The 14211-nt window shown below is 44.7% G+C and overlaps 1 protein-coding gene across 5 annotated transcripts in view; it reads left to right on the top strand.

The window, feature by feature from the left end:
• The window catches only part of MPHOSPH8 (M-phase phosphoprotein 8), a 46328-nt gene that overhangs the window by 21550 nt on the left and 10567 nt on the right, over positions 1-14211 (top strand). For 4 of the 5 annotated variants that reach the window (XM_010353108.2, XM_010353102.2, XM_030921927.1 and 1 more), the window contains exons 6-9: positions 10031-10156; positions 10237-10325; positions 12413-12553; positions 14115-14201. In XM_010353108.2, the coding sequence (XP_010351410.1) occupies positions 10031-10156; positions 10237-10325; positions 12413-12553; positions 14115-14201 (443 nt within the window). The remainder of the gene's footprint in view (positions 1-10030; positions 10157-10236; positions 10326-12412; positions 12554-14114; positions 14202-14211) is intronic. The other variant, XM_030921928.1, reaches the window with a different exon arrangement.

Raw genomic sequence — 14211 nt, 5'->3', positions numbered from 1 at the left:
GAGGCTGAGGCAGGAGAATCGCTTGAACCCAGGAGGTGGAGGTTGCGGTGAGCCACGATCACACCACTACACTCCAGCCTGGGCAACAGAGCCAGACTCCATCTCAAAATAAAAAAAGAACATGAAATACGGGATTGCTGGCAAGATGGCCAAATAGGAACAGCTCCGTTCTGCAACTCTCAGCAAAATTGACACAGAAAGCAGCTGATTTCTGCATTTCCAACTGAGGTACCTGGTTCATCTCATTGGGACTGCTGGAACAGTGGGTGCGGCCCACGGAAGTCGAGCCAAAGCAGGGTGGGGCGTTAGCCTTTCCTGGGAAGTGCAGGGGGTTGGGGAACTCCCTCTCCTAGCCAGGGAAGCCCTGAGGGACTGTGCTGTGCGGAACGGCGCACTCTGGCCCAGATACTGCACTTTTCCCACCATCTTCACATCCCACAGACCAGGAGATTCCCCCTGGTGGCTATCCCGCCAGGGCCCTGGGTTTCAAGCACAAAACTGGGCGACTGTTTGAGCCGACACTGAGCTAGCTGCAGGAGTTTTTTTTTTTTTTTTTTTTTTTACATACCCCAGTGGCACCTGGAACGCTAGCAAGACAGAACCGTTCACTCCTCTGGAAAGGGGGCTGAAGCCAGGGAGCCAAGTGGTCTGGCTTGGCAGGTCCCCATGGAGCTCAGCAAGCTAAGATCCACTGGCTTGAAATTCTCGCTGCCAGCACAGCAATCTGAGATGACCTGGGCCACTTGAGCTTGGTGGGAGGAGGGGTGTCCGCCATTGCTGAGGCTTGAGTAGGCGGTTTTACCCTCATAGTGTAAACAAAGCCCCCGGGACGTTCAAACTGGGTGGAGCGCACCGCAGCTCAGCAAGGCTGCTGTGGCCAGACTGCCTCTCTAGATTCCTCCTCCGGGCATCTCTGAAAAGGCAGCTCCGTCAGGGTCTTCTAGATAAAACCCCCGTCTCCTTGGGACAGAGCACCTGGGGGAAGGGGCTAGTGGGGACAGCTTCAGCAGACTTAAACGTCCCTGTCTGACGGCTCTGAAGAGAGCAGTGGATCTCCCAACACAGCTTTGGAGCTCTGCTAAGGGTCAGACTGCCTCCTCAAGTGGGTCACTGACCCCCATGTCTCCTGACTGGGAGACACCTCCCAATAGGGGCCGACAGACACCTCATACAGGAGAGCTCCAGCTGGCATCCAGTGGGTGCCCCTCTGGGACGAAACTTCCAGAGGAAGGAACAGGCAGCAATCTTTGCTGTTCTGCAGCCTCCGCTGGTCATACCCAGGCAAACAGGGTCTGGAGTGGGCCTCCAGCAAACCTGCAGCAGAGGTGCCTGTTAGAAGGAAAACTAACAAACAGAAAGGAATAGCATCAACATCAACAAAAGGGATGTCCACTCAGACCCCATCTGAAGGTCACTAACATCAAAGACCAAAGGTAGATAACTCCACAAAGATTGGGAGAAACCAGGGCAAAAGGTCTGCAAATTGCAAAAACCAGAACACTTCTTCTCCAAAGGATCACCACTCCTCGCCAAGGGAACAAAACTGGGCGGAAAATGAGTTTGATGAGTTGACAGAAATAGGCTTCAGAAGGTGGGTAATAAACTTGTCTGAGCTGAAGGAGCCTGTTCTAACCCAATGCAAGGAAGCTAAGAACCTTGAGAAAAGGTTAGAGGAATTGCTGACTAGAATAACCAGTTTAGAGAAGAACATAAATGACCGGATGGAGCTGAAAATACAGCACGAGAACTTCATGAAGGATACACAAGTATCAATAGCCAAATGGATCAAGCAGAAGAAAGGATATCGGCGATTGAAGATCAACTTAATGAAATAAAGCAAGAAGGCGAGGTTAGAGGAAAAAAAAATGAAAAGGAATGAACAAAGCCTCCAAGAAATATGCGACTATGTGAAAAGACCAAATCTACATTTGATTAGTGTACCTGAAAGTGATGGGGAGAATGGAACCAAGTTGGAAAACATTCTTCAGAATATTATCCAGGAGAACCTCCCCAACCTAGCAAGACAGGCCAACATTCCAATTCAGGAAATACAGAGAACACCACAAAAATACTCCTCAAGAAGAGCAACCCCAAGACATGTAATCATCAGATTCACCAAGGTTGAAATGAAGGAAAACATGTTAAGGGCAGTCAGAGAGAAAAGTCGGGTTACTCACTAAGGGAAACCCATCAGACTGACATCATTCTCAGCAAACTAACACAAGAACAGAAAACTAAGCAGCGCATGTTCTCACTCATAAGTGGGAGTTGAACAGTGAGAACACATGGACCCAGGGAGGGGATCATCACACACCGGGGCCTGCCAGGGGCTGGGGGCTATGGAAGGGAGAGCATTAGGAGAAATACCTAATGTAGATGACGGGTAGATGGGTGCAGCAAACCACCATGGCACGTGTATACCTACGCAACAAACCTCCTAGTTCTGTACCCCAGAACTTAAAGTACAATAATAATAAAAAAAGAACGTGGACTAATAAAAACAGCCTCATAAATTTAACACCAAGCCAGATGAGTTTCTCAAACCAGAGGCTACCAAACTGATAAAAGTCATTCTAAAAACAGGCAAAGAATGCTAATGCTAACTTACTCTGGGAGACCATTATAACTTCAGTACCAAAACCAGACAACAGCTATAAGAAAAGGCTGGGTGTGGAGGCTCCTGCCTGTATTCCCAGCACTTTGGGAGGCCGAGGCGGGTGAATCACCCGAGGTCGGGAGTTCAAGACCAGCCTTACCAACATGGAAAAACTCTCTCTACTAAAAATACAAAATTAGCCAGATGTGGTGGTGCATGCCTGTAGTCCCAGCTACTCAGGAGGTTGAGGCAAGAGAATTGCTTGAACCCAGGAGGCAGAGGTTTCAGTGAGCTGAGATTGTGCCATTGCACTCCAGCCTGGGCAACAAGAGCGAACCTCTGTCTCGAAACAACAAAAGAATAGTAATAATAATAATAAAATAAAATAAGCCAGGCAGATGGCACATACCTGTAGTCCCAGCTACTCAGGAGGCTAAGGTGGGAGGATCATTTGAGCCCAGGAGGCAGAGGTTGTAGTGAGCTAAAATCACGCCACTGCACTTCAGCCTGGATGACAGAGCAAGACTTTTGTCAAAAAAAAAAAAAAAAAAAACTGTCATTATCAGATTCATATAAAAAACCTAAAATAATCTACAAATAAATTATTATAAGTATTAAAAATTTGGCCGGGTGCGGTGGCTCAAGCCTGTAATCCCAGCACTTTGGGAGGCTGAGACGGGCGGATCATGAGGTCAGGAGATTGAGACCATCCTGGCTAACATGGTGAAACCCCGTCTCTACTAAAAAATACAAAAAACTAGCCGGGCGCGGTGGCGGGTGCCTGTAGTCCCAGCTACTCGGGAGGCTGAGGCAGGAGAATGGTGGGAACCCGGGAGGCGGAGCTTGCAGTGAGCTGAGATCCGGCCACTGCACTCCAGCCTGGGTGACAGAGCAAGACTCCGTCTCAAAAAAAAAAAAAAAAAAAAAAATTTAGCAAGGTGACTGGATATAAGATCAGTGACAAAAGCCGATTTTCTTTTTTAAACCTATATACATTTCTACATAAATAATAAATGTATTTTAAAAAGATACAGTTTTCAGGCCAGGCACGGTGGCTCACGCCTGTAATTCCAGCACTTTGGGAGGCCGAGGTGGGTGGCTCACTCGAGGTCAGGAGTTCGAGACCAGCCTGGGCAACATAGTGAAACCCCATTTCTACTAAAAATACAAAAATTAGCTGGCGCATGTCTGTAATCCCAGCTACTTGGGAGGCTGAGGCAGGAGAATCGCTTCAACCGGGCAGGCGGAGGTTGCAGTGAGCCGAGATCGCGCCATCGCACTCCAGCCTGGGGGACAAGAGTGAGACTTTGTCTCAAAGAAAATAAATAAAAACATATAGTTTTCAGTAGCAACACATTTAAGAGTTAAAAGATTGCTCAGAATATTGTTCATGAAAGATGAGCCAGGCGCAGTGGCTCACGCCTGTAATCCTGGGAGGCTGAGGCAGGTGGATCACTCGAGGTCAGGAGTTCGATGCCAGCCTGACCAACGTGGCGAAACCCCATCTCTACTAAAAATACAAAAATTAGCTGGTTGTGGTGGCTCACGCCTGTGGTCCCAGCTATTCAGGAGGCTGAGGCAGGAGAATTGCTTGAACCCAGGAGGTGTTGGTTGTAGTGAGCTAATGCCATTGCATTCCAGCCTGGGCAACAGAGCAAAACTCTGTCTCAAAAAAAAAAAGCCCTTATGGAGAAAATTTTAAAGATTTCTTGATTGCTTGAAAGTTACTAAAATATATATATGCCATTTTTATTAGAAAACAATTTTAGGGTCCAGGCATAGTGGTTCACGCCTGTAATCCTAGCAGTTTGGGAGGCCGAGACAGGCAGATCATTTGAGGTCAGGAGTTCGAGACCAGCCTGGCTAACATGGTGAAACCCCATCTCTACTAAAAATACAAAAATTAGCCAGGCATTTTGCATGAGCGAAAAATGGCTTTTTTTTTTTTCCTCTGCTTGAGCAAAACATAGCTCATGCAATTTCAGCTACTCAGGAGGCTGAGGCACAGAAATCCCTTGAATCTGGGAGGTGGAGCTCGCTGTGAGCTGAGATTGTGCCACTGCACTCCAGCCTGGGTGACGGAGTGAGACTCTGTTTCAGAAAACAAACAAAAGAAAACAATTTTAGAAGTTTGTCATTTTCTCCGAACTGGTCTATAGCATCCCTGCAGTTCTAAGCAAAATCTCAACACAGTTTTTCATGGAATTTACAAATGCTCATTCTACAGTTAATGTGGAAGACTCAAGAAAAACCAAAGCCAGTTGTCCCAGTAAGTAATCAAAGCCTGCTATATCAAACTAGTGATTCATTATAGCATTTACTTGGCACAGCAGGGTAGGTGAACTAGCGTAGCAGGGTAGACCTCAGTCCGGCCGTGCAGCTCTGCTAGAGGACAGAGGACGGGGCATCACGGGGTGCATGTGTGGAGGACGCCTCTTCTCACTGATGTCAGAACGGGTGGTTATTCCTGTATCAAAAGCCCCATACCTGAGAGTCAGATCCTGATGGAGTGGGGCCCTATTAGGAGGATATTTAGATTCTAGGTATTTAGAGATTAAGGCTAATATCTTTATGACCTTGAGGGTAGGGAAAGCTTTTTTTTTTTTTTTTTTTTTAAGACGGAGTCTTGCTCTGTCGCCCGGGCTGGAGTGCAGTGGCCGGATCTCTGCTCACTGCAAGCTCCGCCTCCCGGGTTCCCGCCGTTCTCCCGCCTCAGCCTCCGAGTAGCTGGGACCACAGGCGCCGCCACCGCGCCCGGCTAGTTTTTTGTATTTTTAGTAGAGACGGGGTTTCACCGTGTTAGCCAGGATGGTCTCGATCTCCTGACCTCGTGATCCACCCGCCTCGGCCTCCCAAAGTGCTGGGATTACAGGCTTGAGCCACCGCGCCCGGCCGGGAAAGATTTCTTAAACAGGATACAAAATGTTCCGTAAAGGAATAAAATGATAAAGTTGACTGAACAAAGTGAGTTCCATTTGACAGAGCTACCATTAGAAAGGGTGAAAAGACAAAGGGTCACTACCCAGAATACAGAGAACTTCTGCAGTGTATAGAAAGCTCATCAGCAAGCAAAACCAAATGTGTATTTCTTAGGATTATGTGTTTTTATGGCAAAGCTATGTTGAAGAAGAGCATGAGACACAGACTGCAGATGTAAATGACACCATGCAGGGGACAGCTGTGGTAGGCACGGGCGTGTGCCGCCGAGCAGTTCTTGTGACCACAGAGCACACTTCATTGTTGCACTTCGTGACATACATTCCTTATTATATGTATATCGAGTTTCTTATTAAAAATAGAGAAGGCTGGGCGTGGTGGCTCACGCCTGTAATCCCAGCACTTTGGGAGGCCAAGAGGGACGGATCACAAGGTCAGAAGATCAAGACCATCCTGGCCAACACCGTGAAACCCCGTCTCTACTAAAAATACAAAAATGAGCCAGGGGAGGTGGCGGGCGCCTGTAGTCCCAGCTACTCGGGAGGCTGAGGCAGGAGAATGGCGTAAACCCGGGAGGCGGAGCTTGCAGTGAACGGAGATGGTGCCACTGCACTCCAGCCTGGGCGGCAGAGCGAGACTCCATCTGAAAAAAAAAAAAAAAAGAAAAGAAAATTAAGCCTATTAGGTCCAGAGGCAAGACCCAGCACTTGTCAGGAGTGAACATGGGTTTTGAATCAGTTTGCTTTGTTAGAGACCACAATCTGAGCTGCAGCTCAGCCTTTCCAGTGGTTCTGGTCTAGGGATGCTCTCTGTTCTTACGGCAGTCCTGTGAGTTCGGTGATACTATCTCAGTTCATAAAGACCTCACCTGTTCTGCTTCCACAATCTTTCCACATTGCTGCCTCAGTGGTGGGATGGGTCATGGGGCATAGCGGGTGGGGGCTTCATGGGCGACTCAGACACCTGAGTAAGAAGACCGGCGCCGCCACTCACTGGCGTGTGTCTGAGAAAACCCTGGAGCCTCTCCCAGCCTCTCATCTGTAACATGCCTCCCATTACAGGTCATTGTGTATAGAGGAAATAAATCCATTCACATAAATAAGTTAACATGTCTTACGATTGCTAGTGGCTTTCACTGTTACCATTGCTGATAGACCTGGGATGCTGCACCAGGATGGACAGCCCAGAGGCTGTGCTGTTTCTCTGCTGTCAGCTCTCAGAGTTAACAGTAGTGTTAGTTTTTTTTTGGGGGGGGGCGGGGGTTATACTTTTAAGTTCTAGGGTACATGTGCACAACGTGCAGGTTACATATGTATACATGTGCCATGTTGGTGTGCTGCACCCATTAACTTGTCATTTACATTAGGTATATCTCCTAATGGTATCCCTCCCCCCACCCCCTCCCCACAGTAGGACCCGGTGTGTGATGTTCCCCTTCCTGTGTCCAGGTGATTTCATTGTTCATTTTCCACCTATGAGTGAGAACATGCTACGGTATTTGGTTTTCTTTTCTTGCGATAGTTTGCTGAGAATGATGGTTTCCAGCTGCATCCATGTCCCCACAAAGGACACGAACTCATCCTTTTTTTATGGCTGCATAGTATTCCATGGTGTATATGTGCCACATTTTCTTAATCTAGTCTGTCACTGATGGACATTTAGGTTGATTCCAAGTCTTTGCTATTGTGAATAGTGCCGCAATAAACATATGTGTGCATGTGTCTTTATAGCAGCATGACTTATAATCCTTTGGGTATATCCCCAGTAATGGAATGGCTGGGTCAAATGGTATTTCTAGTTCTAGATCCTTGAGAAATCGCCACACTGTTTTCCACAGTGGTTGAACTAGTTTACAGTCCCACCAACAGTGTGAAAGTGTTCCTGTTTCTCCACATCCTCTCCAGCACCTGTTGTTTCCTGATTTTTTAATGATTGCCATTCTGACTGGTGTGAGATAGTATCTCATTGTGGTTTTGATTTGTATTTCTCTGATGGCAAGTGATGATGAGCATTTTTTCATGTGTCTGTTGGCTGTATGAATGTCTTCTTTTGAGAAGTGTCTGTTCATATCCTTTGCCCACTTTTTGATGGGGTTGTTTTTTTCTTGTAAATTTGTTTGAGTTCTTTGTAGGTTCTGGATATTAGCCCTTTGTCAGATGAGTAGATTGCAAAAATTTTCTCTCATTCTGCAGGTTTCCTGTTCACTCTGGTGGTAGTTTCTTTTGCTGTGCAGAAGCTCTTTAGTTTAATTAGATCCCATTTGTCAATTTTGGCTTTTGTTGCCGTTGCTTTTGGTGTTTTAGACATGAGGTCCTTGCCCATGCCTATGTCCTGAATGGTATTACCTAGGTTTCCTTCTAGGGTTTTTATGGTTTTAGGTCTCACATTTAAATCTCTAATCCATCTTGAATTAATTTTCGTAAGGAGTAAGGAAAGGATCCAGTTTCAGCTTTCTACATATGGCTAGCCAATTTTCCCAGCACCATTTATTAAATAGGGAATCCTTTCCCCATTTCTTGTTTTTGTCAGGTTTGTGAAAGATCAGATGGCTGTAGATGTGTGGTATTATTTCTGAGGACTCTGTTCTGTTCCATTGGTCTATATCTCTGTTTTGGTACCAGTACCATGCTGTTTTGGTTACTGTAGCCTTGTAGTATAGTTTGAAATCAGGTAGCGTGATGCCTCCAGCTTTGTTCTTTTGGCTTAGGATTGTCTTGGCAATGCGGGGTCTTTTTTGGTTCCATATGAACTTTAAAGCAGTTTTTTCCAATTCTGTGAAGAAACTCATTGGTAGCTTAATGGGGATGGCATTGAATCTATTAATTACCTTGGGCAGTATGGCCATTTTCACAATATTGATTCTTCCTATCCATGAGCATGGTATGTTCTTCCATTTGTTTGTGTCCTCTTTGATTTCACTGAGCAGTGGTTTGTAGTTCTCCTTGAAGAGGTCCTTTACATCCCTTGTAAGTTGGATTCCTAGGTATTTTATTCTCTTTGAAGCTATTGTGAATGGGAATTCATTCATGATTTGGCTCTCTGTTTGTCTGTTACTGGTGTATAAGAATGCTTGTCATTTTTGCACATTGATTTTGTATCCTGAGACTTTGCTGAAGTTGCTTATCAGCTTAAGGAGATTTTGGGCTGAGACGATGGGATTTTCTAAATATACAATCATGTCATCTGCAAACAGGGACAATCTGACTTCTTCTTTTCCTAACTGGATACCTTTTATTTCTTTCTCTTGCCTGATTGCCCTAGCCAGAACTTCCAACACTATGTTGAATAGAAGTGGTGAGAGAGGGCATCCCTGTCTTGTGCCAGTTTTCAAAGGGAATTTTTCCAGTTTTTGCCCATTCAGTATGATATTGGCTGTGGGTTTGTCACAAATAGCTCTTACTATTTTGAGATACATTCCATCATTACCGAATTTATTGAGCGTTTTTAGCATGAAGGGCTGTTGAATTTTGTCAAAAGCCTTTTCTGCATCTATTGAGATAATCATGTGGTTTTTGTCTTTGATTCTGTGTATATGCTGGATTACGTTTATTGATTTGCGTATGTTGAACCAGCCTTGCATCCCAGGGATGAAGCCCACTTGATGACGCTGGGAGCTGGAGGCTGGAGCTGTTCCTATTCGGTCATCTTGGGCGCACCCCCAGAAGTGTTAGTTTGAGTTGAGGGCTTTGGAAAAGTTCTTCATTTATTGCATATGTTTTACAGACTTTATTGCTGTGGCAAGGCCATCTGCCTGACGTCATCTATATAGTTTGAGGAATTGGTTTCAGGTGAAAATCCTTTAACTCTTACCATCAAGTATTTCTGTTTTTCACTTGTAAAACCACCATTGTGAATTACTCCCAGACGAGCTGCACTGAAGTCTGTGATTGCTGTGGTGATAAAGGCTGGACACACGCATCCTCGATGTTCCCGTGCCTGTGGGTCCTGTCGGGGAAGACTCTAGCAGTACCTCACAGGGAGTTGGGTGTGGGCCAGGGCACTGTGGGAGCAGAATGCTTCCAGATGTAGGGGCCCGAGTGAATCTGGAAGGATCCATAAGCTGTGCCTTTGACTCACATGCTGGGGTAGCTCACACGCGGAGAACAGCTTTATCTGTACGTGATGGGAAGCAGCGTATGTCCAAGAGGAATGGTGTAAGGGAGAGAAGTCACATTAGGATTGTATTTCCTCTTACCAGATCCCTGATCCCTCCTTTCTTTGAGCTACTTAGTCTTAAAATTCCTCCTTGGCTATTTTACAATGACAGATTACCTATTTATCTTCATGCCTTCAGAGTACCATGGCTTCTCAATGTGAATCGTTCATATTACTTCCCAAAGAAAATCGGGGATTTGATCAATTACAAGACCCCATTATACAATGACTTGTGTGAAAAGTATACATAGAGCTTTGATTAAGACACCACAAATTTGATAACATTGTGGGTTTTTTATACTTAAGACAAATGTATGTAAACAAGGCCATTGTGTGTTCCAGATGGCAGGCAGCAGATTCTGAGTTTGGGCATGGACCTGCAGTTGGAATGGATGAAGTTAGAAGATTTCCAAAAGCACCTTGATGGGAAAGATGAGAATTTTGCTGCAGCAGATGCAATTCCAAGTAGTGAGTGGTTTTGGAAATATTGAAATCCGTTTCACAAATCTAGATTTATAAAATCTAACTTATCTTTCCTTTCATTTTAGATGTGTTAAGGGATGCTGTAAAAAATGGGGATTATATTACTGTAAAAGTTGCACTTAATTCAAATGAAGAATATAACCTGGACCAAGAGGTAATATGTCTTTGAAAAATCTCATGAAAGGAAAATGGAAAGTAACTCTTGAAAGAATTCAAATTAATTTTTCATTTATTTTAATTACAAAAGGCTGGGTGTGGTGGCACACACCTATAATCCCAGCACTTTGGGAGGCCGAGGCAGGAGGATTGCTTGAGCCCAGGAATTGGAGACCAGCCTGGGCTCCATGGTGAAACCCCAACTCTACAAAAAATACAAAAATTAGCTGGACATGGTGGTATACGCCTTTGGTCCCAGTTACTTGGGCAGCTGAGGTGGGAGGATCTCCTGAGCCTGGGAGGTCAAGGCTGTGGTAAGTTGAGATTGTACCACTGCACCCCAGTCTGGGCAACAGAGCAAGACTCTGTCTCAAAAAAAAAAAAAAAGTAATGCACGTTCACTTTGTAAAATTTAAAAATTGCAGAACCCTATAAATATACAATTTATAGTCCCTTTAATTACAACCCCCTTCCCCCCAAAAAGTGGTTTGGTTTGGTTTGGTTATGGTTACCTGTCTTGTATGTGCTTTTACCCTCTGCCACTCCAAGAGCATAGAGTGAGACAATTTTCCTGTGGCCATTTGTGTTTCTTTGATGGTTGCCTATTTCCAGCAACTGTCCATCTCTCTGTTGTAGCTGGCGATGTTTCATACTGATACGTATGGATTTTTTAATGGAAGTATATTGACCCTTTCTCTCTAGATTTTGGGTTTTGTGTTTGAGTCCTGTATTGCCTGAAGATTTTTATTTTTAGGCGATTGTATCTGTCGATCTTTTACATTTATGGCTTTGGGTATCTTGTCTTGCTTAGAAAATATTTTCATATTTTCTTCTTTAGTTTTTTAGCTTCGCTGTGGATTTTTTAGGTTTAATCCTTTGGGATTACAATTCACAAAATTATTGGGATTTTGATTAAAATTGAATGAAATAATATAGATTGAGAATTGGTATTTTTATTTACATTTTGCATCTTCTGTCTAGGAACATGGTAATTCTACATCACTCAGCTCTTCATTTATACCCTTAAGCAAAGTTCTGTGTGTTTTTCATTCATATAGACATTGCACATTGCTTCTAGATGTATGCCTATATGTCTTATGTTTGATTATGGTCATTAGTCTTTTTTCATTTGCATTTTGTTTTCTAACTGGTTATTGCTTGTCAATGGTAAAGCTATGGATGTCTTTGTACACATACGTGTGTGTGACTCCAGTCATTTAATGAAATTCTCTCCTCGTTTTTAAGTTACTTGTTTTGGATTTTCTAGGTAGAAAATTTGATCATATGCCCCCCAGAGATTCACTGTTCATTTTATATGGTGCAGACTTTTCATGGACCTTTAGGATTTCATACACAAAACAAAATCAAAGAAGATACAAAAATGAGAGCTGGGCGTGGTGGCGTGCACCTGTAATCCCAGCTACTGGAGGCTGAGGCAGGAGCCCAGGAGTCTGAGACCAGCCTGGGCTGACATGACAACACCCTGTCTCAATAAAAAAGAAAGAAAGAAAAACCCCACCAATAAAAAAAAATCCAAGCATTCCTTGGAGACACTGTGGGTTTGGTTCCGGACTGTTGGAATAAAGCAAGTCACACAAATTTGTTGGTTTCCTGGTGCATATAAAAGTTAGGTTTACACTAGACTGTAGTCTGTGAATAGCATTACATCTTTTAAAAAAACTGTCTTAATTTACAACACTTGATTGCTAAAAATGGCTGATGCGACAACACAAAATGGGCACGTGCTGTGGGCACTGGTGCGAACAAACGTGTCTGTGGCAGGGTTGCCCCAGACCTTCAGTTTGTAAAAAACACGGTCCCTGTGAAGTGCGGGAAAGCAAAGCTCAGTGAAACGAGGTAGGCCTATAGAGGAAAGTGTAAAATTTTATGCAAACATTTAGATGTGGAAAAATACTCTAAAAGCTACTAGTTTCTGATGGTTGGGATAGTTTAGCGAAAATCCTAAGTAGGTGCCTAAATCAGTGTCCGTTAGTGATTTCACATTGAAACATCTCAAATGAGAAGACTGGGTTCTGAAATTGCTCTAAAGATTAACACGTTTTTTATTTAACAAAACCAACACAGGATTCCAGTGGAATGACACTGGTGATGCTTGCCGCCGCGGGAGGGCAGGACGACCTCCTGCGACTCCTCATAACAAAAGGCGCGAAAGTGAACGGTCGGCAGAAAAACGGGACCACCGCCCTCATTCATGCTGCAGAGAAGGTTTGTGGCTTCTCGTGCATCTGTTTCAGAGCTTTCATTCCTGCCGATGGACTGAGAGGACCTCTTTGGTAGTGAAATACAGCAATCACACAGCCACATAACCTTTTTTTTTAAGACAGAGTCTTGCTCTGTCCCCCGGGCTGGAGTGCAGTGGCACGATCTCAGCTCACTGCAACCTCTGCCCCCCGGGTTCCAGCAGTTCTCCTGCTTCAACCTCCCTAGTAGCTGGGATTATAGGTGCCCACCACCATGCCCAGCTAATATTTGTATTTTTAGTAGAGACAGAGTTTTGCCATATTGGCCAGGCTGGTTTTGAACTCCTGACCTCAAGTGATCCACCTGCCTCGGCCTCCCAAAGTGCTAGGATTATAGGAGTGAGCCTCCGCGCCTGGTCTGCTCCAGTTCTACTTTCTAATAGTATTTTATTATTGTCATATTATATTATGAAATAACCCTTTTTTTTTTTTTTTTTAGACGGCGTCTCGCTCTGTCGCCCAGGCTGGAGTGCAGTGACGCGATCTTGGCTCACTGCAAGCTCCGCCTCCTGGGTTCTCGCCATTCTCCTGCCTCAGCCTCCCGAGTAGCTGGGACTACAGGCGCCCACCACCATGCCCGGCTAATTTATTTGTATTTTTAGTAGGGATGGGGTTTCACTGTGTTAGCCAGGATGGTCTTGATCTCCTGACCTCGTGATCCACCCACCTCGGCCTCCCAAAGTGCTGGGATTACAGGTGTGAGCCACCGTGCCTGGCTGTCACACGGTCCCATAGCTTTTTAAAAAATTTGTTTTAGAAATAAGGTCTCCAGCTCTGTGGCACAGACGGGAGTGCAGTGGCACCATCATAACTCAGTGTGGCTGGAAACTCCTGGTCTCAGGCAGTCCTCCTGCCTCAGCCTCCTGAGTTGCTGGGACTAAGTGTGTACCTCCACACCTGTCTAGTTTTAAAAATGTTTGTAGAGACATGGTCTCACTGCGTTGCCCAGCCTGGGCTCAAGGGATCCTCCCGCCTCGGTTAAAGTGCTGGGATTACAGGCATGAGCCGCAGCCCCCAGCTGGAGTAACTCTTTAATTCAGGTTTCAGTTGATCTGTGACATGTAGTGAATAGATTTATCATCGGTAGTGCATTGTAATCACATTTCAAAACGTGATTTATCTCGTTAGAAGTAATTTATATTAAAATACTCTGATTAAAGTACTAATATTAATTTTAATCTTAAATAATTTAAAATTTTTTCGAATGGTATTAGTATTCCTTTTGGTTAATAATGTAAGTGAAATTTTCCCATATATTATCTTTTTAAAGGATTTCTATGTAGAGGTTCTTAGGTTGGAGCTAGCGGTGCCGTTTAGGTAGCAGCTGCTGGCAGCACAGTGAGTGGCCCAGTCTGGGCCTCTGTGGGCAGGGCTCACCCCCGTGGCCCCACAGCAATGCTGTGACCCACAACCACTTGTGATAGAACCTGCTGGGTATTTTTCCTGATGACTAAGAATTTCAAAATATCTGAAAACTGTCTTTTAAATAAATTGGGGAATTAAATTTGCTTCTTTTCTTTCCATAGAACTTTCTAACAACAGTGGCTATTCTTTTGGAAGCGGGAGCTTTTGTCAATGTCCAGCAGAGCAATGGTGAGACCGCACTGATGAAGGTAAGTCCCT

This window comes from Rhinopithecus roxellana, chromosome 18 (assembly GCF_007565055.1).
Source record: "Rhinopithecus roxellana isolate Shanxi Qingling chromosome 18, ASM756505v1, whole genome shotgun sequence".
NCBI lineage: Eukaryota > Metazoa > Chordata > Mammalia > Primates > Cercopithecidae > Rhinopithecus > Rhinopithecus roxellana.
The sequence above is the reverse complement of the archived record's forward strand: the minus strand, read 5'-3'. Positions and strand labels throughout refer to the sequence as shown.